We start from the raw sequence: 27,835 nt of genomic DNA on the forward strand, positions 1-27,835 counted from the left end.
GGGAAACGTGCGCGCCCCCGGTGGACCGCGCTCACGTGGGCTGGAAGTCCTCATGTCGAGCGCTGTAGAGGGCGCGCGGGACATGTGCCGGTTGCTGCTGCTCCTGCTGCTGCTGGCGATGGCTGCGGCCGCCGGGTCGGTGACAGTGGGAGCTGCCGTCCCGGGCTGGAGCGGCAGCGGGAGCCGGGCAGAAGGTAAGTAAACGGCAGCGGTGCATCGGCCGAGCCCGGTCCGACACGACACGACACGACACGCCGGACAACACGAGCCGCGTCGACCCGCCCCCTACCATCACCTCATCCCATTGGCTGCAACGCCCGTAACCCTGGAGACGACGACCTTGCCGACTAGTCCAGAGCATTAGAGGACAGTGGAAGGGGTAATAATGACAGGTATAGGGGTAATAATGTCAGGTAGGGGTAGAGGCGGTAAGGACGGGTAGTAAAGACAGGTGTCGGATTAATAAGGGCAGAGGTAGAGACAGTGAGGGGGGGGGAGGGGTAGTAAACACATGACAGGTTAATAATGACGGGTGGGGAAAGTATGGGGGTAAGGACGGGGGAGGGTTCAGTAAGGATGAATGTAGTGGTTGGGGCAGGAAGGACAGGGGTAGAGAATGTAATGTCGGATGGTGGATGTAAGGACGGCTAGCGGCAGAGGCTGCAAGGACGGTTAGGTTGCTGTAAGGGCAGGGATAGGGACAGTTAGGATGGGGGTATTAAGGGCAGGGGCAGTAAGGGCAGGGAGTAGTAAGGAAGGGAAGGGGTAGTAAGGATGGGAGGCAGAAAGGACGAGGTTAGGGACATTAAGGACGGACAGAAGTGGTGATGGCGTACTAGTGAGTTGGACAGTGAGAATGTAGAAGTGGGGCAGAAACATCAGTGAAAGGGGTTGTTGTCACAGATGGGAGAGGCCTAGTTGTTGGTGAGGATTTGAGGTTAATGGTGAGGAGGATATTTGAGGGCCTGACCTAACTATGGAAATAAAACATTGCTCACCATGATAATGAAAACATTGGCTCCAGTAAGATTTCCAATCTTAATGGTTTGTCAAACAGCAATTCTTATTTATTTGCTATTTTGCCAATCATGCATGTAAAGGGGTGACACTCATTGTCATTCTGTGAAACTGTATTCTTTGCCCTCGCTTTCATGTTGACTTCCTATGACTCCAGACATGAGCTTGAATGTGAGAGATCTCGCAGTGTGGTGCTCACTGCTGCTGTGGGGAAGTTTCTCAAACACCGTATTAAACCAGGGGAAATCATCTGCTTTTCCTCTGCCCCCGCCCAAGAGCAGGTGAAGTGGGACTGAGGATTTGTTCCACTTTTGCATGCTTACAAAAAAGTACAACGTTTCACAAATTGCATTTATGTTTAAGGCAGGATATGACATAAGTGAAGCTGAAATGGTTATTGATAAGGATGAAAGACCTGGGGGGTTGTGAATGAAAGGTGCTTTGTGAATAATCGGGAAGAGATCATTATAATTTCGTGAGTAATTGTTTAATTACGCTATTAATTCTATTTCACCTGTTGTTTGTATTGTAGGTGATGTGGGATGTAGTAAGGATGAATTCCAGTGCTTGAATGGACACTGTATTTCTGTGCTGGTGTTATGTAATGGAAGAGACGACTGTAGCGATTGGAGTGATGAACAGAACTGTACTTTATCAGAATGCGGACCTCATGAATTCCAGTGCAGCAATTCCTCAGTCTGTATCTCCAAATACCGACTCTGTGACAGTCAGCAGGATTGCCACTATGGGGATGACGAATCGGATGACCTTTGCAAGGAAATAGCAGTGCAACTTGGAAAGTGTGGGGAGTTTGAGTTCCTGTGTGACACTGGACAGTGCATCGAGCTACAATCAGTTTGCGACAACTTTCCTGATTGCATTGATGGTAGCGATGAGGCGAATTGCAGTAAGTGCGCAGGGACCTTAATGCATGTTTTCTTGTGTTGTATGTACAAAGTATATACTTATATTGAATGAATACTTTAATTTCTTGTGTTGTATGTACAAGTAGCAAAACAAGCCACTGGGCTTGACAGATATGGTACGTTTCGCGTTTCACACATGGCCTTGTCCCACCCTGCTTTGTCTAGTGATGTGACCTTTGGAGAAATCGGTTTGATGGTGGAGCCCAATTGGTGCAATTGGAGTACCGAGCTTGGGAAGTATCCTGTGACACGCTTTAGTTCTTTAAGAAATCCACTTTAGCTCTATAATCACATTTGTCAATCTGCTCAGTCACTAATTATAGATTCCAAAATCTTCCTTTCAACAGATGTTGGTTGAACGGATGTTGCTGTGCCGCATAAAATTGGAAAATAGATTTAATTGAAATTCAGTGCAGGTTACTGAGGTAATCCATAACTGAAAACATCAGAGGTTCAATAAGATTTAAGAGCCCAGGTATTCAAAATACATAGCAGTAATTAGAAAGCATATACTTTAATAGACGGGCCAGAATTTGAGAGGTTGGTGTTTTTGCTACAGCTTTTCAAATTCCTAATGAGGCATCAGCAAACTCTTTAATCTTCATAGTACAACTAATGCAGCAAACATGACCAAAGCCTGGAGAGAGACTAAAGCTCCAAGGATTGCAGTATGAGGAGATTCATAAACTAACCCAGTTTTCAGTAAATCAGTGACCAGCTATAGATTACATCTTAAACATGCATCCCAAAGTGCAGACTTAACATGAGTTGAGCCCTGGATTTAGATTGTAGTACATTTAGTGGTAAATTAAAGATGCCATTAAGCTGGAATAGTGCCGAGATTTACGAGGATGATGTCAAGACGCTAGGCTTGAGCTATAGGGAGAGGAGGGCAGGCTTTATTCCTTGGAGCATAGGAGGCTGAGATATTATAGAGATGTATAAAATCATAAGGGGAATGGTTAGGATCCCTTCAGACCCAAAAGATAATCGTTCCGCTTGTTTTGATACTCCTCTGGGCCCCAACTTGCTTAATAATAATAATAATAATAATACATTTTATTTTTGGGCGCCTTTCAAAAATCTCAAGGACACCTTACAGAGATTAACAAGAATAATAAAACACATAGTCGGAATAAAATAAATAATAAAGACATCACAAAAACACAAATTAAAAACAGAATTCAATCCAAAGACAAAAAAAATAAAAAAAATAAACAACACAATGTGAAGAGAGAGAGCAGCGGCAGCTAAAGCGCACCAGCGTCCACTCTCCCTTCCGACAGCCACCTTAGATAGATAGATAGATAGATAGCCTTTTATTGTCATTCAGACTTAGTCTGAATGAAATTGCAGCAGTCATACATATAATACAATACAATCTTGGACACAGACTAACATGTTTACTTACAGACAAAAAAATCATCCCCCCACAATGGTTACCACTGTGGGGGAAGGCACAATGTCCAGTCCCCATGCCCAGTTCACCCAAAGTCAGGCCTATTGAGGCCACCGCAATTGCCTCTACGGAGGCCCGATGTTCCTGGCCGTTCTCACCGGGTGGTGTTGCCCCGGCGTCGGGAGAGTCCCCACAGCGTCTGGGCCACCTGGAACGGCCGCTTCCTAGCTGGGGACCGCGGCTTCCGAAGCCGACAAGGCCGCGCCGGTTTGGAGCTCCCAGGCTCCCAATGTTAGAGTCGGCACCGCCCGCTCCGCAGATCCGCAGCCCGGTGGTGTTGATCTCGGCGGTCACAGCTCACCGGAGCTCCAGCACGTCGATCCAGCGCGGCGACCCAGGCAAGGCATCGCCCACTCCGCTCTGATAGCGCCCCAGCGCTGTGCCGCCAACCGAAGCCGAGGTGCTGAGCGGTCCCCGCCAGGAAACGGCGCTCCACGCCCGCTGGTAGGCCACGAGGACGGGTCGACGGGCAGCCTGGAGAAAAAAGCTGCCTCACCGACCAGGTAGGGACCTAGAAATGTAGTTACCTCCTTCCACATTAAAAAGTCCATTCTCCAACAGTCAGAGGACAGGACTTACTAAAACTGCAAAAAAAAGTGAGTTAAAACGGGCGGCTGCTGGTTAGCAGCCGTTCCCCAAGATGGCTCCTCCCTCCCAAGATGGTTCCTCCCTCCCAAGATGGCTTAGCCTTGTAACAGTGAAGTATTGGCTGAAATTGCAGTCAGATCTCTGGCTGAAATTGCTCGAGTAAGTAATTTTGTATCAGGATTGCAATTATAGGAATATGCTTTGATGTAGATCTTTATGTACCTAATATATTTTTTGTTTGGCAGATCAGAATGAGTGCTTGGAAGCAAATGGAAAGTGTTCTGATTATTGCTGGGACCTTCCTTTGGGTTATGAGTGTGCTTGTCCAGCTGGATTAGAGCTAATAAATCATTTCACTTGTGTGGGTGAGTTTACACAAGCAGATTTTAAAAGTATCTCAGTAATTCCTTAAAGTTGTATGTGTTGCTGGAAATTAGATCAATCTTTTTTTGCTGTGTACAGTGTTAACACCCATTGTGATCTCATTGGAATTTGACTGCTTGTGGTATCATCCTCCCCCTTGGTCAGATACTCCGCCACTTCAACCTGGACTTCCACTGTTACGCCGATGACACCCAGATCTACCTCGGCACCAAATCCCCCCACAACCCCCCCTCTCCCATATCAACTCCCGTTTGTCAGCTATAAAAATCTGGATGCAACATAACTTCCTCAAACTCAACAGCGATAAGACAGAATTCCTCCTCATAGGCTCCAAAGCCACACTCAGCAAAATCAATAACCCCACTCTCACCATCGACGGCACCACTGTCTCCCCATCTCCCCAGGCCCGCAACCTTGGCGTGATCTTTGATTCCACCCTCTCCCTTGAGCCTCACATCCGCCATGTCATTAAAACATCCTTCTTTCATCTCCGCAACATCGCCAAACTCAGACCTTCTCTCACACCTCCCGCTGCTGAAAGACTCATCCATGCCTTCATCTCCTCCCGACTGGACTATTGCAACTCACTTCTCCTTGGCATCAGCTCCACTACATCAACCGACTCCAACTGGTCCAGAACGCAGCCGCCCGACTCATCACCCACACCAAATCCTGGAATCACATCACTCCAGTCCTCAAACAACTTCACTGGCTTCCCATCTCCCACCGGATCACCTACAAAATCCTTGTCCTCACCTACAAAGCCCTCCACCATCTGTCCCCCCCATATTTCACTGACCTCCTCTCCCCCTACCAACCCTCACGGTCCCTCAGATCCACATCAACCGGTCTCCTCTCCATCCACAAGTCCAACTTCCGCAGTTTTGGGGACAGAGCCTTCACCAGGGCAGCTCCCAGGCTCTGGAACTCCCTCCCCCAAATGATCCGCAATTCCGTGTCCCTCGCCATCTTCCAGTCCCGCCTCAAGACCCATCTCTTCACCTCTGCCTATCCTTAGCCCCACGTCCCCCTCCCTATTCCTCTGTGCATTAATTGCCTCATATTGTGTTTTGAATTGAATTCTGTCTTTACTTTGTGTACTAGTCATGTCTCTACTATTTATTTCATTCCCCTTACATGTTTTTCCTCTACCTGCTAAATTTTTGTACGGTGTCCTTGAGACTCTTGAAAGGCGCCCATAAATAAAATGTATTATTATTATTATTATTATGATGTCTTGTTAAAAGTGAAGTCAATGGGGAAGCCATTTGATGTTTGGGGTATACACTGCTCGAAGGAAGATAGTTGAGGTTGTTGGAGATCAATTATACCAACCTCAGTGTATCACCACAGAATGTTTCTCTGGCCAGTGTTCCAGACCAAACCATCTTCAGCTGTTTCACCAAGGTCTTCATTGCAGTAATGGAGGTGATCAATGCTAATTACAGTGTTCAATTCCATTCACAACTCATTATCAAATGAACTAACCTTTATCTCCGTGCAGAGAAGAGGAATGAGCTGACAATAGGTAAGTAACATTAATGCCTCAAATCCAGTTAATGGCTGTCTCTTAGAAAGAGTCTGTTTGGTTCGACTACACTTGTTATATTGTGTGCAGTTCCATTCGCCACAGTAGATAAAGGATGTGACAGTGATCAAACTAGTGTAGAAGAGATTAATTAGGAGGATGACAGGAATGGAGGGTTTTAATTACGAGAGATTGGATTGGCTAGGATAGTGCTCACGGGAGACTGAAGGGTTTATAATATTATGAGGGGCAGATGGTTACACCTTTCCACCACTAGAGTCTAAAACTAGAAGACATAGGCGTAAGGTGAACGGGGACATATGATACGCAAGTTTTTCACACACATGAAGAGGAGTGTTTAAATCAAGCTGCCAGAAAAGACATCAATGCATCTCGGTGAATAAAAAACAGCACAGGAATGGATTGGAGGGTTGGAGCCAAACGGAGGAAAATGGAATTAGCGTGAATGTACATCTTGGTCGGCATGGATGAGTCCTGTTCCGTGGTCAAGGACATATGTACACTTGAAACTCAGTGGCATTATCATTGCTGTGTCCCTTGCCATCAATATCCATATCAACAATCAATAGCAGATTACTCCAGTAGCAACGTGATGGGCTGAATGGCCATATATTATATCTATTCAATGATTCATTGACCTGAAATTTAACTGGACTAGCTACATAAATACAGCATTGTAAGAGCAGGTTTGAGATTGTTGTCCAGTGATGATATTCTGGCTTCCTGACTTCCAAAGCTTTTCCAGCATATACAATGCTGGACACAGTAAAAGAAGCTTGACAGTTTGATAGAATCCATTCCACAGTTCTGATCATTCACCTGTTCCAGCGTCTGAACACACCCATTGCAGCAGATACCATCTGCAACATTTTCTTCAGTTAACCTTATAGTTAAAGAGCATGCATGGGCAGAGCACATAGAAGATCAAGAGATCGTGTGGTTTTACAAAGTGTGATCATCTTGATGGAGATTTTGAGGGATAAAGGTTATATCTGGTGAATAAAGGGAACCAGTAGTCTGGTATATTCAGAAGGTTGCTTATTGTACAGGATAAGAGTGGGTAATATATAGATAATATAGATTTACTCATTCAACTGAAAACTAAATGGGCATTGAAGGGTCACTTTCCAATTTGGCAATCGGAAGCTAGTGAGGTGCTGCAGGGAACCTTAACTATTCATAATCTATTCTTAATTTAAATGAGGTGACCAGGTGTACTGTAGTTAAGCTTGAAATTAAATGCATCAATGAAGCAACATTGCTTCCCCATCCCAATTCGCCTTTCCTCAAGATCAGATCCAATGTTACTCACTTCCATTAACATCCAGCATTCTGCACCAGATGCTCACTGTTATCAAACATCTAAACTATGTGTAATATTATTGATGCATTCACTAGGCATGGGTGGTTGTTCGTATACATTGTAACTCAATTTATATTATGTAAACTGATGAATGTCAGAATGCTTTCATTGATCTGGTCAAATTCAGTAATGTCTGTGTTTTATTCAGATGTGGATGAGTGTAGAGATTCAAATGTATGTGACCAGATTTGTGTTAACCTGCATGGATCGTATAAGTGTGAATGTTACCAACGGTATCAGAGGGATCCATATAGTGATGCTTGCCGAGCTGCAGGTGGGTCGTTATTATGAGCTGAACTTTTTAAGCTTTGATCGCCAATGAGTTACTACAGCACTTTGTGTCTTCTTTTATCCTGAAACTTATCGGATTCACTGGACAATTTAGTACAATACCATGCAAAAGGATGCTGGGGTATCAATAGGGTTAACATCTGGTAGTTCAGAAGATCTGCTTGTCATGCATGTCCGGTTATTAGTTTTACTGTACTGGGGTGGAATGTAAAGACAACTAGTTTCACATATTATAAACTGAAAATGGTTTGAAATTCATCTTTTTCACCTTTATTAGTGAGAAATTAAAATCCATAGATGTTGGAAATCAGAAATACATAACGCTGGTTATGTAGCCATGGAAGGAACGAGGTGCAGTGCCCTTAAATCTATAAATTGTAAACTGATCATTATTCTTGCTGAATATTGTTTCAATATTTGACTATTCCATTACTAGATGGTTGATGAAATATTATACATTGTCCAGTTATATGTAAAATAGTTTGCAGTTTCTATTTTTTTTAGAATTAATTTGAACATACCTGTACAGGGTACTAGCTATTCTTGCAAGAGATCTAAAAGACAGCATTTTAAAAATTCTAATTTCATCCATATGTAATTAGATTTGGGATTTATTCGTTTTCTTTTAGTGCTCTCAGGCGGTTTATATTAGCTGATGAAGAAGAGTATTGTGAATCATGATGTTCAAGATATCACAACTATGTAGAGCTGGGTCAGTGTATCCACTGGACCTTTCTTCTCCTGTTCTCCATGATAATCATTCTTTTTATCGACATATGGAGAAGGGGAGAAATTGGCTTATTTCCTTTATTGATATTATTTATGAATAGTTCCAAAAGCATAACATTTTGAAATCTCACTGAGCTGTCCAATGCCATCAAGAGAACCTTAAAAAATCTAGCAGCCATTTGACTGCTGCTTCTTGTACATTCCAGGGTTGAACACACGATTAGAAAATGCAGTCGACCTCTTCCATTATGTTATTCATACTTCCCCATTCAAAGAATATGGCACAAAATGGTGGTGGTTAGTCCATACTGACTCCAGATTAAGTGGCGGAGTAGAATTATCCATCCTGGAGTTAAAAAGCTGATGTTTGTGACGGATACACTCCCCAACATCAATTAGGATGTGCCTGGATCGAGTGGATGTGGTCAGGATGTTTCTACTAGTGGGAAAGTCTAGGACCAGAGGGCACAGCCTCAGGATAAAATGACATACCATCAGAAAGGAGATGAGGAGGAATTTCTTGAACCAGAGTGTGGCGAATCTGTGGAATACATTGCCACAGACGGCCGTGGAGGACGTCATTTTGTTAAAAAAGCGGAGTTTGATAAATTCTTGATTAGTAAAGGTTTCAAAGGTTATGGGGAGAGGCAGGAGAATGGGGTTGAGAGTGAAAGGTAGATCAGCCGAATTCCAATAGCAGAGTAGACTCAATGGGCCGAATAGCCTTATTCTGCTTGTATGACTTATGACCTATGAAATTTAATTTTTATTTTTTACTAGGAGAGGAGCCATTTTTGATTTTCACCAACCATGGTAATATCAGGAAGCTGAACATTAATGGAATGGAACATGAAGAATTAACTGACAGCTTGGAAAATGCAGAAACATTGGCTGTTTATGTTGCATTGTCAACAATCTATTGGTCAGATGCAACTCATGAGGGAATATTCAGGTAAACAAATTGATTTGCCTTGACTTTGATCAAGGTGGGGCTGGAAGACTGTCGTGATACCAATATCTTGAACCAGTGAGCAAGGAAAGGATGGAGGAATATTAATAGTGCGTGTAACTCAAAATTACTTGAACTGGGTTAGGATTGGTGGCAGCAGCATGGCAAATACTGCTGGCAGCTGTTGTGGAAATCTGATCTGATTTCCACAGGGAATTGCCAAATATGAGAGATTTTGCTTTAGATCGCCAATTAGAAAATGATCTGTTGTTAACGATTAGCATCAAGATTGGCCATATGCAACCTATTGTACAGTTCGAATCCTGTGCTCAAGAAAGAAAAATCAAATGAAGCCTGTGCGTTATGCAAGATAAGGCAATATCTGACGGATACACTCCCCAACTGTTGCTGTATTTCTCTTGAGCTGCGTAAATCTAACATTGCGCATTCGTCACGACTGTTGGTGTCATGAACAGTGGAACAGCTTAGACTGCCTTGACTGGTGATTTAGGCAGTTCACATATATGCTATTATCAACTGTCCAAGTTGCTCCCAATTTCACATAACAAATTCAATGCTTTATGAGCTGGTTTAAAGTTCCAGCACAAGGTAGTTCTGCCTGGGTTGAAGGTAATGGTTACCTTGCTTTGAGAATTATGGAGGTATAACAGTGTGGAAACAAGCCCCTCAGCCCCCGAAGAGTAAATTGCTAACCCTAAAGGTACTTTAAACCTATTATGATGCTGACCCATGCTACTTGATCACCAGCATTAGGATCTCGGTCAGCAGACATACAGTACCCTCCATCATGTTTGGGACCATGACCCATCATTTATTTATTTGCCTCTGTACTCCACAATTTGAGATTTGTAATAGAAAAAATCACATGTAGTTAAAGTGCACATTTTCAGATTTTAATAAAGGCCATTTTTATACATTTTGCTTTCATCATGTAGAAATTACAGCTGTGTTTATACATAGTTTCCGCCATTTCAGGGTGCCATAATGGTTGGGACACAGCAATGTCATGTAAATTAAAGTAGTCATATTTAGTATTTGTTGCATATCCTTTGCATGCAATGACTGCTTGAAGTTTGCGATTCATGGACATCACCAGTTGCTGGGTGTCTTCTCTGGTGATGCTCTGCCAGGCCTGTATTGTAGCCATCTTTAGCTTAGTTTGTTTTGCGGGCTAGTCCCCTTCAGTTTTCTCTTCAGCATATAAAAGGCATGCTCAATTGGGTTCAGATCAGGTGATTGATTTGGCCACTCAAGAATTGACCATTTTTTTAGCTTTGAAAAACTCCTTTGCTGCTTTAGAAATATGTTTGGGATCATTGTCTTGCTGTAGAATGAACCACCGGCCAATGAGTTTTGAGGCATTTGTTCGAACTTGAACAGATAGGATGCGTCTATACATTTCAGAATTCATTATGCTACTACCATCGACAGAACATCAATGAAGATAAGTGAGCCAGTTCCTTCAGCAGCCATACATACCCAGGCCATAACACTCCCACCACCGTGTTTCACAGATGAGGTGGGCATGCTTTGGATCTTGGACAGTTCTTCTCTCCTCCATACATTGCTCTTACCATCACTCGGATATAAGTTAATCTTCGTCTCATCTATCCACAAGACCTTTTTCCAGAACTGTGGTTGCTCTTTTAGGGACTTCTTGGCAAACTAACCTGGCCATCCTATTTTTGTGGCTAACCAGTGGTTTGCATCTTGCAGTGTAGCCGGTGTATTTCTGTTCACAAAGTCTTCTGCAGACAGTGGTCATTGACAACTCCACACCTGACTCCTGAAGAGTGTTCCTGATCTACCATACAGGTGTTTGGGGATTTTTCTTTATTATAGACAGAATTCTTCTGTCATCAGTTGTGGAGGTCTTCCTTGGCCTGCCAGTGCCTTTACGATTAGTAAGCTTACCAGTGCTCTCTTTCTTCTTAATGATGTTCCAAACAGTTGATTTTGGTAAACCTAAGATTTGGCTGATGTCTCCAACAGTTTTATTCTTGTTTCTCAGTCTCATAATGGCTTCTTTGACTTCCATTGGCACAACTTTGGTCCTCATGTTGATAAACTGCAATAAAAGTTTCCAAAGGTGATGGATAGACTAGGTACTGAGAGCTCTCTTATACCTGCATGAAGGAGGAAATTAAATATACCTGAGCCATTACAAACACCTGTGTCCCAAACATTATGGTGCCCTGAAATGGGGGACAATGTATAAACACAGCTGTAATTTCTGCATGGTGAAACCAAAATGTATAAAAATACTCTTTAATGAAATCTGACAATGTGCACTTTAACCACATGTGATTTTTTTTTCTATTACAAATCTCAAATTGTGGAGTACAGAGGTAAATAAATAAATTATGGGTCTTTGTCCCAAAAATTATGGAGGGCACTGTAGGAACAAAGAAACAGGAGCAGAAATAGCCTGCCTTCCCCAATTTCCCCATTACCTCTATTTCTCAAACACTCGATTGCCTTATGGTCCAAAAATCTATTCATCTCAGGTTTGGAATGTATCCAATGATACAGCCTCCACAGCTCTCAATTAGAGATTTCCAAAGGTTAACACAACCAAAGTGAAGAAATCCCTCATGTCTGTTTGAAATGGACAACCCACAAGTTCTGTCATCAAGAGTTGATTGTCCTTAGAGAAGGGAAACATCCTCCACTTTGTCCAGGCTCTTACAGATCTCGTGTGTTTTCAATAAGCTCACCAAAAAACATCTTCCTTCTGAATGTCAACAGTGTTTTATTGTCATACTAGACTAAGTGGGACCCGTTGGGTTCCAGCATCACACGGGAGGGCCGCTCGCCAACGCAATATTCCACCTCTCCACCAATTCCAATACTGCTCGCCAGTGGGGGAGGGGGGCTGTCTGTTGCGCTAGTATGGGTGTTGCGGGCCGAAGGTACTGGTTTACAGAGGGCTAGTATAGATATTGTGGGCCGAATGGATTCTTGTTCTGGCAGCCAACTGTTGCAACGATTTTAAAAGCCAAGCCAAGGCGAACAATTGGGCTGCAGACACCTTACAGCCGCATCGAGGGGACTCACCATGGAGTAGACTGCGTTCAGTGTTATTCGCAGCTCAGAGAGCCGTGACCCTCTCGCTTCCTGGGTCTGGCAGAGACTGAGTGAGGGACTGCACTTCTGGGTTTTATAGCCCCTCCCCCCTGCTGCCAGCGAGGGCAGCAGGGAGAATGAGGATTTTTTTTTAAACATTAATATCTCTCTGATTTTTCATCGATGGGAAAAATCCTCCCGTCCCGGAAGGCGGAGGGGGCTGGTCCCCGGAAGGCGGAGGGGGCTCTGAGTGAGGTGTCCAAAAATGACAGCCGTAGGTGGCGGCGTTCTCTCGGAAATCGCAGCACAGTCAGCCAAAAGCGGTCAAGATCAGATATTTAGTAATATAGAAGAAGTCCCAGATAGGACAATGAAATTCCTATTTGCTGCTGCACAACATAATATGTAAACATAGTATGCTGTAAATAATATGATAAACGAGGGAGAGGAAAGAAAAAGTTCAGTGTGTATATATACACTTACTCACATATTTTTATATTTATACACACACACACACACACACACACACACACACACACACACTCTCTCTCTCTCTCTCTCAAAAAAAAGGTGAGCATAGTGCAATATTCCTTGGTAGGCCATCTCTTTCATCCCAAGAGACAACCTCGTCATCCTTGTATGAACTGCTTCTAGTGCAAGAATATTCCTTTTTGAGTAAAGGGACACATCATTCCAGAAGTAGTTTCACTAGTGCTTTATACAATGTTGCAGGACTTTATTGCTAAGGGGTTGGGATGTAAAAACACAAAAGTCCGACATTCCATTTGCTGTCCTCATTACCTGCATGTTGATTTCCTAATTGTCATTATTATATTAATTTGCACTGTAACTTGAGAATTATTGACTTTTTTTTTTTTTGGTCCAGCAAATCTATGGGCCAAGAAAGCAAGCAGATTATCAGTGATGTGCAAAGAATTGGTGGGATTGCTGTGGACTGGATATATGGCCACATTTACTGGACTGAAGCTGCGGCTGGGACTCTATCTTTTTCTACTCTGGATGGACTGAGAAGGAAGACTTTATTCTGTATGAATCTAGTGGAACCTGCAGCTGTTGTAGTCGATCCATACTCAGGGTATGTTCATGGCACAACAACTAATAATAATAATATTAATCCCACGTACATTTGATGAGAATTTTGAGCAGTTTATTAATTTATTACTGTTGTCACTTGCACCGAGGTAAAGTGAAAAGCTTTTGATTGCGTGCTATCTAATCAAAGAAAGGTCTAGACATGATTACATTTATGCCCTGTAGCGTGCACAGATAAAGGTTAAAGGGTACAATATTTAGTGCAAGATAAACACTATTAAATATAGTTCAAAGGTCTCCAAAGAGGTAGATGGAAGGTCAGGATCACGCTCTAGCTGGTTCAGTTGTCTGATGACAGCTGGGAAGAAACTGTCCCTGAATCTCCAAAAGTAGGCACCAGAGCTGGGCAACTATTTGCATGCCGGTTCCAGAAGAGGATCTGCTATCAGCTACTACAATCACTCCAGCTGGTTAAATTAACCATGAAGATATTTACTCCAAGCAGAAACTGTGATGTCTACCTTGAATTTGTAACAAAACAATGATATATATTTACTAGACCAAGTTGGGTCCCTGTCACACGGGAGGGCTGGTCCCCGAACGCAATATTCCACCACTCACCCATAGCCCCCAACTGCGCAGGCGTGGCTGATGGGTTTCTGTTGTGACGCCCGAGATCCCCGTTGTGACGCAGGTCATGGCGACCCTCTCCAAGTGTGCCTCGCCATCCCATTTCCTACCCCGATCCTCCATTCCCCTCATCCCCAGCACTCCTTCCCCCTCCTCTTCACCCTCGCTCTATCCCCTCTCCTCCTCTTCTGCCCACTCCCTTTCTCACATCTCCCTCCCTCTCCTTTCCCCTACATTGTCACTCCTTCCATAACCCCTCTCCTCCCGACCCCTCCTCCTCTCCCTCTTATTTCCCTGCTCCCGCACGACGGCTGACGGGTTCCCGTTGTGACGCCAGAGATCCCCCTTGTGACACAAGGCACGGCAACCCTCCCCAAGTGCGACTCGCCATCCGTCTTCTTACCCCTATCCTCCTCCATTCCCCCCATCCCCAGCTCTTCCTCCCCTTCCTCCCCTTCCTCTTCACCGTCCCTCTTCTTTCCTCTCTGCTCCTTCCCTCCCTCACCTCTCCTTCCCCCTCCTGTCCCCTACCCTCAGTCACTCCTTCCCTCCCTCCCTCCATAATCCCTCTCCCCTCCCTACCCCCCTCGATGTCATTGTGAGGTGGAAGCTGCTGTGTTTTTGAAAACAATTTTTTTTTAATGTAAATGAGATCCCATTGGGATGTAATTGTGGGGTGGAGCACTGCTGACGGGCAGTTTGTGACATTGTGACATTCCATTGTGACATCATAACTGTAACTGCCTCTGCAACTTCAAATTATTTTTCTCAAACTGGATTTTGAAAGGTTGAAAATGTGAATAACTTGTAAAATATACCATCAATCTGAACCCATAGTCCCCAACTGCGCATGATTGGCTGACGGGTTCCCGTTGTGACGCCAGAGATCCCCGTTGTGACGTGAGTCACAGCAACCCTCCAGAACTGCGCCTCACCATCCCTTTCCTATCCCCTATCCTCCATTCCCCCTTCATCCCCCAACACTCCGTCCCCTCCTCTTCACCGTCCCTCTTCTCTCCCCTCTCTTCCCCGCCTCCACTCCCTCCCTCTCCTTTCCCCTGCCCTCAGTCACTCCCTCCTTAACCCCTCTCCCCTCGCTAACCCCCTCCTCTCCCTCTATCTTCCTGCTCCCCCATTCCTCACCTCTCCCTTATCCCACTCCTCCACTAAACACAATGTTTAAATAACATTTCTCCCCTTCCCCTCCACTCACACCCTTTCCTTCCACTCACTCCCTTTCCTTACAATGTAACAAATCTCTCATTGCACTCTCAATGAATATGATTGACGTTGAAGTACAGAATGTAAGCTTTGGATGGTGTGTTATGTAGACTGCATTTCTGCCTCCATGAGTATTTAAAATTGATTCTCAAGCTGTACAGGTTGGTTGCTGTTGCATTTTTAAATGTTGTGTTTCTATGAATTACAGGGTCTTGTACTGGGCCGATGTGGGAGCGTCAGCAAAAATTGAAAAGGCTGGGATGGATGGAGTTGACAGAAGAGTACTGATCAGCATTAGGATTGAAAAACCCACAGGTCTTGCGCTGGGTGAGAGTAAATACTAAGCCTCGTTGAACCAGGGTTTGTGTTGCAGAGTAAAGCTGTACCCTTCAATGTAAACGTTTTTCCTCATTTCCCCTCTCATAGATTCACAGTCATCAGGATTGGAAGGAGCCCTTCAGCCCACCATGTCAAGACCAAACATCAAATACCCATCTATATTAATCCCATCTTCCAAAACTTGATCCATTGCTATTTATGCCCACAATTTAAGTGCTTGTCCTGTGAAATATTTACCAATTCTTAAATGTGCATTTTATTTTGATTGAATTGACTCGCAAAACTGTACCAATTCCAAGTTGCTGCTGCAAGATACTCGTCTCTAATCTAATTCAACAAGCTATTTGGTTTTGCATAGCACCCCTGGCTCTGATCATTCTAGTCCCTCTTGCTTTCCATTGGTCTTTGCTTGTGCTGTTCATTCACCTTGCCTCCATTACTGACGCTATTCCTAAGTTTACTGCTGCGTGCTTACTCCAAGCTCCCTTGACTCTCCAATGGAAATGTTATGTTGTTCTCTTGGGGCCCTGTACTGATAAATACGGCACTTCGATCTGGTATTTTGTTGGTTCACATGCTTGATCAATGGTGTTTTATCATTAATGTTTTGTTATTGTTAATGTTTAGTGTTTTCGTAAGTCATTCGTAACTGTCACTGTATGTCATGTTGTTACTTGTGGGCGGAGCATCAAGGCAAATTTCTTGTATGTGAATACTTGGCCAGTAAACTTACTTACTTATTGTCTTGTCCAGAGTAAAGCCTTCACCAATCCAAGATCCAGTGACTTAAAATAAAATGTTGGAGGAACTCAGTGGGTCAAGCAACGTCTGTGGAGGAAAATGGACAATCTGTACATTTCCCTCCCCAATGTTATCTGACCAACTGAGTTCCTCCAGCACCTGATGTATTGCTCAAGATTCCAGAATCTAGTCATTTGTGTATCCAGTGTTTTTTTAAACTGGATAAAGCTACGCAAGCAAAGATTAAAAAAACACACACACACACACACACACACACACACACACACACACACACACACACACACACACACACACACACACACACGTGAAGCTAGGCAATGGAAGACCTTGGGAGCGTTTCGTGGACAACTCTGTTCAATCATCTGAAGATGTCTTCTTTGCAAATAATTGTTTTATCACAAATGCATGTGGACTGAAATCTGCCTGTTCATTGAGTTGGTTGAGTTGAGCTGGAGAGCTAGTTGAATCCACTGGACAGAGAACTCGAAGGTCACCCTTTCCTGATTATTATCAGTGGTCCCAGCATAGAACGTGACATCAGGTTAAGATTTGGATGTTCATCTCCACACTCCCCATCTGCACCCCTTTAATGTCCAGGCTCGTGAAGAATACTTGCCTGGGTTAGCATCCTTGAGAAACCGAAGTGAAAAGACTTGATTTAATCCAATTTATTGTATGGCTTGGTTTCAGACTTCATTAAGAATCGTCTCTACTGGATGGACAGTGGACTGCATGAGCTGTTTTACTCTGACCTGAATGGGCACTTTCAAAGGAGTATTCTTCATTCCAAGGAATACCTGACAAACCCATTTGGTCTGGCAGTGTTTGAGGTAATATCATGATTTTTAAAATACCACATTATGTTACTTATACTTAACAGACATAACTCGGAGAACTGTGTGAATTGTTTAATATAGAGCCACTGTCCACCCAGACATTTTGACAACAAATTCTTGACTATGGTGGTAACTATTATTAAAACTTGGAGCTAATTTATTTTTCTGTGCTAGGCCATTGAATTTTTGTGTGAATTGGAACACTTTTTATTTCTGATCAACCACCCCTAAATGGTAGTTTTGCTGAAATTGCAGATCCTGCGGTATTGGGCCAGGACTGCAATTTTTCAGCTGGGCCATCAGCATTGCGTACCATCTGCTCACCTCCCCACATATTGAAGTTCCAGGTAGAGAAAGGTCAGTAATGGGAAGATATGAAAATGGTTAGTAACTAGGAGTTCCTGCAGGCTCAGGAAGACTGAGCATAAGTGGCCAGCAAAAGTGCTGCCTAGTCTGTGCTTGGTCTTGCTGATGTAAAGGAGGCCACATCGGAGCCAAATATAATAAAAGAGGTTGGAAGAGGTACACATAGGTATTCCCTTACTGACCTTTCTGTCGTTGGCCTCCTCCATTGCAAGGGTGAGGTCACATGCATATGAAGAATAGCGTCTCATATTTGCTTGGGTAGCTCACAATCTAATGGCATGAATAATAATCTCCAATTTTGAGCAATGCCATTCCCTCCACAGATGCGCCCTTACCTGCTGAGTTCCTCCAGCACTTTTGTTTTTTGCAACTGATGTAGATGTTTGTATTTCTTTAACTCAAAGCAGTGCAGTTTGATTTTTTTTTATTACTGTGGATGCAGTAACAATTTTATAATAAAGAATTAACTGAAAAGGAAATAGAATATCATATTTATTTTTTTGGGGTGCATGAACCAAAATGAGTATGACTTGAAAATATCTTTGTTTCTGATTTATTATAGATTTTGTGAATGAGTATGTATGTCTAACATGACAAGATGTTCTCTTTCAGAACCACATCTATTGGTCTGATGAGGAAAGCAAGACTCTGTTCAGTGCTGACAAGTTTACAGGAGCTAATCTGACATCTCTGGTACAGAATCTCACAGAGCCACGCAGTTTGGTCGTGTATCACAAGCTGATACAACCACTTGGTATGAGATCACATTTATTGTCACAGTTATTCTCCTCCTGCAGATTTCCGTGTCACACAAGTTTCTTTGTTTGTAAAAATGACTACCTTTTAACAAAGTAAAGAACTTCTCAAGAGGTTTATTATGATAGGTACTACATTATATCTGTATAAGCTAACTAATATGGCCCCCAAGTTCTGGCGCACACAGCGATTTTTTCATCTCTGAACATTTCTTGTAAATATAGAGTTAGCAAGGTTTTTTGTTTCACTTGAGTTGCACAGTTCATTGTAGTAAGTGTAGAATAATTGCACATTTCAATTAAGTTGGTGATCTGAGTCATGTAGTTGCAAGTGATTGGAAAGTGAAGGGATGTTGGGAGAAAGTCAGATGCATTGGCGTGAGTAGAGCAAATATGATCACTGTCGTGTCTAATTAGTGCCTCCTGGAATAGTCACCACATTTTCAAGCAACAATAAAGATTTGCTAAAATCTTGCCCAAGGATTGCTAACTATGATCAAAGAATTGAGGAGAGGTCCTTTCAAATATACAGCTTTAAACTCTTGCTGGCCTAAACGCATTTTGTGCTGTTAAGACTAAATAATAGCATTCAGGAGCAATGTGGGCCATTTAATAATGCAGTTAATTAGAGCATCTAGGCCGGGCACTACATCGGATTTGCCAGTTTCCCTTCCATCCCCACCCACCACATTCCCCTCCCAGAACAAATGAATCAAATATAAATGGCAACAAAAGTCTTGGTTGGGTTTACTCCAAGCACTTGGAAACTCGGCCTACAGCTTGAAATCATATTGCACGGATACAGGCCTTTTGGCCCAATTTGCCCATGCGACCAAAATGCCTCATCTAAACTAAATCTAATTTGCCTGCATTGTCCATATCTCTAAAAACCTTTCCCATCCATGTACCTGTCCAACTATCTTTTAAATGTTCTAAGTGTATCCCCTGCAACATCCTGTAGCGGCTAGTTCAATACATACCACCCTCTGTGTAGAAAACGTTACTCCTCGTATTCCTATTAAATCCCACTGGGGTTTCCAATACAGTTCCAGCCTGCCATTAATCAAATGAATGTTGATCTTAATAGTAATTGGTCTTTTTTGATGATGGATAATTAATGAGTAGAAAGCATAAATTTTACATACAAATTCCCAAATTATGCATGGAAAAATAAAGTTCGAGGTTACTTTGTATTTTATTCAGTGCATTTCTCCACTTTCAACACCTTCGGAACGGTATAGACTTTCCTTGTTTTAAAACTGTGAAATCTGATATAAAAGCAAAAAATGCTAGAAATATTAGACTGCCCCTAGTGCAATGTATGACTGCAGCATTGCTTGTCCTATTATAACAAAACCCGACAGTACCGATTCCAATGTATATACTTGTCTTTATTTCTTTCCTGTGTTTACCACAGGGCAGAACTGGTGTGTTGAAGCTTATGCTGCCTGCGAGTTCCTGTGTGTGCCAGCGCCTCACACTGCTCAACATTATGCATGCCTGCGTCCAGACGATATGAAATCAGATAAGACCGGACGTAGATGTGAAATTGGTAAGATAAATGGGTGGGACAGAAAAGGGTAGTGTGGCACATGGGAAAGATGAACAAATGTAAATGTTAAAATCAGCAAGTTCGCTATACAGGACAGGAAGCACCAGTCTGGTAAACAAAACTGCATCAATGTTAATGCAAGAGTCTTGACAGGGAAGGCATATGAACTCCGGGCATGGATTGATACATGGAACTGCGATATTACAGAAGCATGGTTGAGGGAGGGAGGGACAGGACTGGCAGCTCAATGTTCTGGGGTACAGTTGCTACGACCATGATACAGCTGGTTAAGAGAGGAGGGAGAGTTGTGCTTTTGATTGGGGAGAATATCACAGCTGTAATTAGGGATGATATCTTTTAAGAATCCAGTAAGTCTGTATGGGTGGACATTTTGATAGGGTTGTACTGCAGCCTCCTTAAAGTCTATGGGAATTAGAGGAACAACTGTGTAAGTAGATCAGAGAGAGCTGTAAGAATAATAGTGATAGTAGGTCATTTCAGTTTCTCTGAATGAGGTGTTGCATTTGGAAAGTTAAATGCAACAGAGACCTAGGGGTATAGATACATAGTTCCCTGATCATGGTGGTACAGGTGGATGGGATGGTGAAGTAGGCTTTTGGCATGCAGGCCTTCAACCGTCAGGACATTGAGTATAAAAGTTAGGATGTCACATTACAGCAGCACATTGTTGGTGAGAGCACATTTGCCACATTGTGTGCAGCTCTGGTCATTCAGTTACCGGAAGGGTGTCATTGGATTGAAAAGGTGCAGAAAAGATTCACAAGGATGTTACCCGACTAAAGGACTTGAGTTGCAAGGGGTGTTTGATAGGCAAGGATTTTTTTCTCTAGAGCGTAGGAGGTTGAGGGTCCTTATAAATCATAAAATTATGAGAAGCATAGATTAGGTGGATTGTCAGTCTGTTTCTCTGGGGAGAAGAATCTAAAACTCGAGGACATAGGTTTAAGAGGAGAGGAGAAAGATTTGAAGGGAACCCAAGGAGTAACTTTTTCACTCGAAGTGGGTGGTGGGCATATGGAACAAGCTACCAGGGAGGGGGGGGGGGGGGGGGGGGGGGGGGTTGCAGATACAATAACAACATTTAAAAAGACACTTGGATAGGTACATGGATAGAATAGGTCGGGAGGGATATGTGCCAAACACAGACAAAGGGACCAGCTCAGACATCTTGGTTGGCATGGATGAGTTGAGCCGAAGAATCTGTTTCTTGCTCTTTTACTCTTTGATTTGTTTCACTAATAATAGTCTCAGTGACCCAGTTAAGATGCCCAAATTCAACACGGGCCAGGATTTGTGAAGTTGTGCCTGTGAATTGGATGGTTGAACTTACCCCAGTGCTTTTTCCAACGGTTCACAAAAGGTTTTTGTGCATCAATTTCCAGAGATGAATCGAGGCATTTCACAGGACGAGGAAGTGGATTCCAGCGCATGGGAAGATGACGGAGCAGATTCCGGCGGGTCACAGGAGGAGATGGATTCTGGTCCATCACTGGAGGAGGAGGGCGGGAAGTCTGATTCATCGGAGGAGGAAGGAGGGAAGACTAATCTGTCGGAAAAGGAAGGAAAGAAATCCAGTCCGTCGGAGGAGGTGGTAACCAATTCCAGTCCAACGCAACGGGAGGAGAAACCAAAAGCAGCTGATCTGCCATATCTCGATGCAGTATCCGTTGGGGTTATCGCAATTATAGGCAAGATTTTTAAATTGCTACATATCTTGAAATAGCTGGTAAAAGGTGCTTTAGTTCCAGGGCGCCACGTGATGCCATGTACAGGTAGTTCTGCGATAAAACTTGTTTTCATAAAGTGAATTGGATATAATGTGACTGATGAGTGAAGGAACACTACCTATATTAAATTGGTTAAAACACAATTTTGATCAAGCCCTACTTAATAATTACTCTGGAAATTGGCAAGCAGGGAAACAAAACTGTTTTCATCTAACCCACCCCCTCCCCAGTAATCGGCCACCATTGTCGTGCAAGAACTTAGCTGCTACTTTAACTGCGGCTGATCATTTAAATTGACAAGCAATCCTTCTATTGATACTTGCGCAACAATGCTGTATTAAACAATATAACATACATCCTTTAGTATTTTTAGTTTGCAGTCACAAAAATAAACTTCTAGATATTAAAAATACCTTTTTTTTTTAATCCTGTGGGAGAAATAACTATTATAACTTTGTTTAAAACTAAAGCCATGAATCCCCTTTTCCCCATTGACACAATTGTTTTTATTACGTGATTTTCTATAAGACGAGTTTTGTGAGAAATGCAACTATTGCATTACAGCAGAACTACTTGTTCAAAGATGGCATTATGTGTCGACATTATTCTTTGTGGGGCTATGTACTTTCTATTCTAGGGAACTGTGTAGTACTCTATGAAAGCATTGATCCCAGCCTACAATCCAGGTCTAAGTGGAGAAGTCCTGTAGCTATACTTAACCCGTGATAGGGTAAAGTTAGCGGTTGATGTTACATGGACAACAGAGAGGCCAGCGAGGAAAAGCATTTATATATTCCTGCCTGTGTGGAACGAAAGAATAGCAGTGGATGAGCCACAAGTTGGTATTATATTGTGTGAAAGTTGGAAGCTTGAGTCAGGAGTCCAATATGGTGCCAAAATTTAAAATGGACAGGTTGGTCCTGGAAATTATCGTGGAACAATTATACTTATTTTTATTCCTCAAGAAGTATGTTTCACTTTCAATTCAATTTAAAAAACATGAACATACCTATGAATTGAGTTATACATGTGAATTATCAGCAGTTTTAGGAAGATTTTGTGCACAGTGTGTTGTAGGTTGTCACTGCAGGATCTGAACAGGGAGCTGATCTTTCAGCTTATTTTCATTACATAAATCAAATTTGGACTTCCTGTCAGCATATTCGGTATGAAAGCGTGAGTTCAGTGAAATATGTGTGCTCCATTTTCTTTAAGTTTTTCTCTATTTTCTTCCTCTTCTACTTTCAGTGGTCCTAAGTGGAACTGCAATGTGCTGTGCTGCTGTCCACTGGAGAGTGCTTTATAGTCGCAACAAGGAACCGCGCTGCTTTTCCCCAGTTCCCCTCGATGCAGAGAATTCATTGATCTACAGCGAACAAGGTCCGGACGCCATTTCCCAGCGGTAAGTTTTGTCGCTGCAGCATCAAAATCAAAGTTGGTTATGTTGCAGTAACAACAGAACAAGAAGCAGATGGAGCCAGCTCAGGGGAGGAGAGAGCAGAGATAGATGGCAGCCATTTGTCTCCATTAATCACATTACAGCAATTGAATCTTCTTATCGAGTCCACATTACAAGATTAGATATTATTCAGACAGACCTGAACACACTTCTCAGCATCTTCATTGTAGGTAGTGAGATCGGCAGCTGTGCAGTGGTTTTCCAGTTGAGGGTATTTCAGCAGGTGTTCCATTGTTTGTGGTTCAATACCACATTCGCAGGTGACATGGTTGGAGTTAATTCCCCACTTATTTAGAGACACTTTGGCTCTGCCAACACCAGTTCTCAATCGATTGAGGCATTTCCATCTGGCCCAACGTGCGTCTGCACCGGGAGGGAGTTGCTCACTTGCCGTTAGTCCCATGGTAGTTGAGGGAGGTAGAGTGGATATTCTATCACCCCATATAGAGACCCGTGCTTCACTTGTTGTAATGTTAGCCTCAAGTGGAGTCACACAGTTAAGAAAACTTTACCTCGACTTTAGGCGACTCGGAAATGGTGTCTGTCCGAACATTGGATGTCGTTCATCTGTTATCTGCCGCTGGCGCTCCTTGAATGATGTTCATTAAAAATAATTCGGAGAGCATGAGGGTAATTAATACTGGAAAACTCTCGGGGAATAGGGTAGACAGCACAACATGCTAAACAAAATCCATCACATTATCTACGTGTCAAGAAATGTGGGTGGAAAAGCCTTTTGCTTTGTTTATTTAATTTTTATTGTGCATAAATTTCATAAGAGCAAATTTCATTCTGTACATCAGATTTGTAGAGAGGGATTTGTAAATTCCACCAGAGCAAATCCCTATTACCCGAACGACTGTTACAAAGGGGCTGTTGTACAGTACAATTAATGAAGTAACTTTTGAAGCATAGAAAATGCATGTAAAATTTCTCAGAGGGAGTCCATTTATTGACTCTCCCAAATAGTGCAGTCGCCATGTAACGCTAAAGCATAGCTCAATCAACAATTTTCTGCTTGATCTTGAAACAATGAAACCAATTGGGAGTGATGTCCACAGGAGATCTCTCCTACATTCCCCAGTGTATTATATGTAGCTGGTGATAGGATGGATGCAAAAATTAATGGGTTAGCTTGGACACTTAGCTAAGGGCAGGAGACACTTGGATCTTTGCATACAGTCCCAAATGCAAATGAGTAATGTTGGGTTGTGGGAGATGGATGTGTAAGGAAGAATGAGCACTGAAGAGCGAATTGAACAGATCCTGATCAATCTATCAGCCCGGCACCACCAAATTCCCAAGCGACTGGATTATCGGAGTTTTGTTTTTCAGAGAAAAACATAGTTCATGATTCGAGTTGATCAATCAGAGCTGAGTACATTTACTGGTTGGGTATCTGGATGGTAAGAATCCAAAAGGGTAATGTTGAATCTATAGACATGAGTTCAGGCCATTAATACTGATTCAGTTCTATTTCTGTAGATAATCCAGGCATTGGCCATAATTGTGTAAGTGTTGTTTTGTTACTTTAGATGTTCTCACTGAATGTGTTAATTTCTGACTGTTCACTTCATTTCACAGCTCGCTGTTGTAAAGATGAAGAGGGACACGTCTATTGTATGTGCGGGACTCGCATTTCTGTCAGTAATCTCCATGGGCAGTGCTGCTCACATGACTGGATGTGCTAACAATCATCTAACAGTTAATTTTATTGCTCAGAGCCTTGATAAAGTATTTATTTTTAAAGTTACAGTATTATTTATTGCAGGATTTAATTTGGTGCCCAGCAAGGGAATGTGTCAAAAAATCTTTTCACTAAATAGGAACCTCACCAGCCATTTATCCGATTTCTCCACAGCCAAATTAAACGCACAATGAGCCTTCCAACTGCACTGAACAATGTAAAATAACTATAAAGAGCTTTTTCGACACATTCCCTCAATGTTAATTCCATAGATTTCTGTGCAATCGTCCTATAAAATGAAATTAATTGCTGTTTCAAGTACGATTTAGGAATTTTGTCAGTAAAGTCCAATGTTTCCATAGTAGTTAATAGATAGCAAGTGTGCTTTTTGTGTTTTTTAACTTTCTCCCTTTATATTTGTGGCTATTCCAGTCCTTAACTCTGAGCTAGGCCCCTTCACTGGGTGTGGTTCATAGTTTCTTGGTGAGGATCGACTACTGTAGGTTGTATGGAGGTTCCCTTGCCCATGATTACCTGGCAAGTTCAAGTTAAAACCTCTCATTGATCTAAATATAAACCATGTCTAAGATTTTAAATTCACACCAAAGCATTTGAAATGTTGCAAATGTTATCTGGAACTTGAAAGAGGAACATCACAGCCCTGGCCAGTGTTGTCAAAATATTCCTAATAGTTGAAACTTTATGTGTCGGGTTCTGCTGCCTTAGATTTGAAAGGTTGCCTGAAATAGTGAACGGGTTGTGCACAAGTACATTCTAACATAACTGCAGCAAGGCAGTGAACACAGGATCCAATTTCAGATCAAATCTTCAACTGAAAAATACATGCCTGCTAATAGAAGCAGGAAAAATGGACGACAATTTACATTACATTTCCACTCTGCCTAAAAGTGAAGTGGCTATGATTTATAGATTATGTTGAAGGTGAAAAATTTCTGACTGGAATGACCTTCATTCATCAGTGTCCTTGTGGTGTCCTCTCTGTGGACTTCCCACCCTTTTCCTTTTTAATTTGTTTGTTTAATCTTTATCGATACCCTTATTCTATAAAATTAATACTGCCTTTAGGTTAATACTTTGTCAAAAGCCTAGAAAGTGATTGATGTATTTTACATGAAATGTTTCATGTGCTAAACTTTTCCACATCTTTGTGCTGTTTATTTGCCCATGAGGGAACTTGAAACAAAGTGGCCTTAGATGTTAAATGTATTACCTGCAAAAAAAGCCATATTTTGCATTTCTGTGCATGGTCTACCAATGTTGTGCTCATTGTAAAATGTGGCACCAAGAAACTCTATAATTGCTGTGTGTTTGGAATTATTGGAAGTATTGTGGGACTGATATTCAGTATCCCTGTGCAGAACTGTGGCATTTGCACCATTGCAGGACAACCCGCTACATTTCTGACTCAAATTAGACTGGTAATTGCCCACTGTGCCCAAATTCACACTGCAGCATAAACAGCAGATCTTGGCATTGAAGCAGTTATATCAAGAATTATTTCTGGTACAAATAGTTACGTAGTGATTATGCACTTTATTTACAATCCATACTTTGAATATAGTGACATTATTTCAGAGGTGCACACTGGTAGCTATGTGAGATTCACCAGAGATTTGTTGTGGCAGCATCTTGTGTGTTTGTGTGAATCTTGTATAGGTGACACTTTGTTCTCTGCCCCAGGATAAGTGTACGAGATTATTATCAATCAGTAATGCTGGGGAAGTTTTAAAGGTGAGGATTGTCCCCTTTACTAGGGATATTCAAACTTATTGTTCTTCAAGATGTAATTAATATGTATAAACAGCTAAATTATTATTAGGTAAAGGGTTTGTGTTAAGACATCGCTCAACATTTTGTTGGTCTATAGTGCCACTGGGACAGTTGCCCAAGATGCATGTACTGAAATCACCTGATCTCAGCTACACTATCAGATACTTCCAGCAACATCGAAGTGTTGTACTTGCTGATGTGGAGACCAGTGTTGATTATCCAAATCCCACTTTCCTCTCTGCCAGAAAATGACCATAGAACTGCATTGATAAAGCAAATCCCTCGGCAATCCATTCATCTGATATGGACAACAAAGATGCTGAAAGAGAGAACCCATGAAATCGAAGTGACTGTTCATAAAACAAGATATTACTCTCATTTGGCAACGAACTGTACGTCCATTTGTGAACTGTCACAATGACTTGGTTTGTTGCTCAGACCTCATACACTCCTTCGTCTCTGTTCACTGCACTGTACTGGTGGGATTTTAAACTACCCCACCCTTATCAACTGTTCCCAACGCTGCCAATTTCCAATGAACACTGGTGACAATTGGTGACTGGCCTAAGCTGCCAGTTTGACTTAAGGATGTTCAAAATCCCTTTGGCATTCCCATAACCTCCAGCAACACCTTTTATTCTTTATCTCTGAGCAATTAGAACCACCGTGTTTACATTACAATTGTTCCTAACCATTGATGAAAATTCATTTCATGAGTATCAGCACTCTAGTTTAAAAAGGAATGTGAAAACTGATATGTTCATTGAATCAAGTATATAATAATAACATTGATGCTAGTTGTTGGTTGTGATTTAAATTTCAGCAACAAGTTCAAGTTAAAGTTGTCATAAATCCTAATTATCAATTTCCATCATGGTGAGGAGAATTTGATGTGCTCTACTGAACTGTCAACTGATGTAACAATTATTCCCAGCATCAATTGATTAACTTCTATTAAAACCAGGTTGAAATCAAAATGTGCCACTGGGTTAAATAAAATCTTGTGGATCATTACTGCTGTGTCTGAGGGTGATGTTTTCTGAAATGACTTTTACCTCTAATGTAGTTATTGCTTGTTGATTTATCCATAACCAACCACTCTAACCTAACTCACTCTATAAAATTGGTCTTTGCTGAATATGTGGCTGTTTGTCCAGGCTTTCTGTGACCTCTAGTTCTAGGGCAAGCCTTAGCCTTACATCAGGATAGAGGATTATTGATGAAACGGCAGTTGGAAATTTATCATAGGATGGAGCAATCAATTTCTTGAAGTTGTAATCAGCAAGATAAGTTA

At 42.3% G+C, this 27,835-nt stretch overlaps 1 protein-coding gene across 1 annotated transcript; it reads left to right on the forward strand.

Annotated features, from left to right (window-relative positions):
- LOC129711211 (very low-density lipoprotein receptor-like) lies at positions 1–27,555 on the forward strand. Its single transcript, XM_055658687.1, has 13 exons — positions 1–194; positions 1,550–1,924; positions 4,236–4,355; positions 7,435–7,560; positions 9,087–9,258; positions 13,229–13,438; positions 15,455–15,573; positions 17,038–17,177; positions 18,162–18,303; positions 19,722–19,856; positions 21,260–21,565; positions 22,853–23,006; positions 24,648–27,555. The coding sequence occupies exons 1-13, from the start codon at positions 53–55 to the stop codon at positions 24,658–24,660; spliced, it is 2,154 nt and encodes a 717-aa protein (XP_055514662.1). The 5' UTR covers positions 1–52; the 3' UTR covers positions 24,661–27,555.
- The last annotated feature ends 280 nt before the right edge of the window (positions 27,556–27,835 follow it).

This window comes from Leucoraja erinacea, chromosome 29 (assembly GCF_028641065.1).
Source record: "Leucoraja erinacea ecotype New England chromosome 29, Leri_hhj_1, whole genome shotgun sequence".
Classification (NCBI taxonomy): Eukaryota; Metazoa; Chordata; class Chondrichthyes; order Rajiformes; family Rajidae; genus Leucoraja; species Leucoraja erinaceus.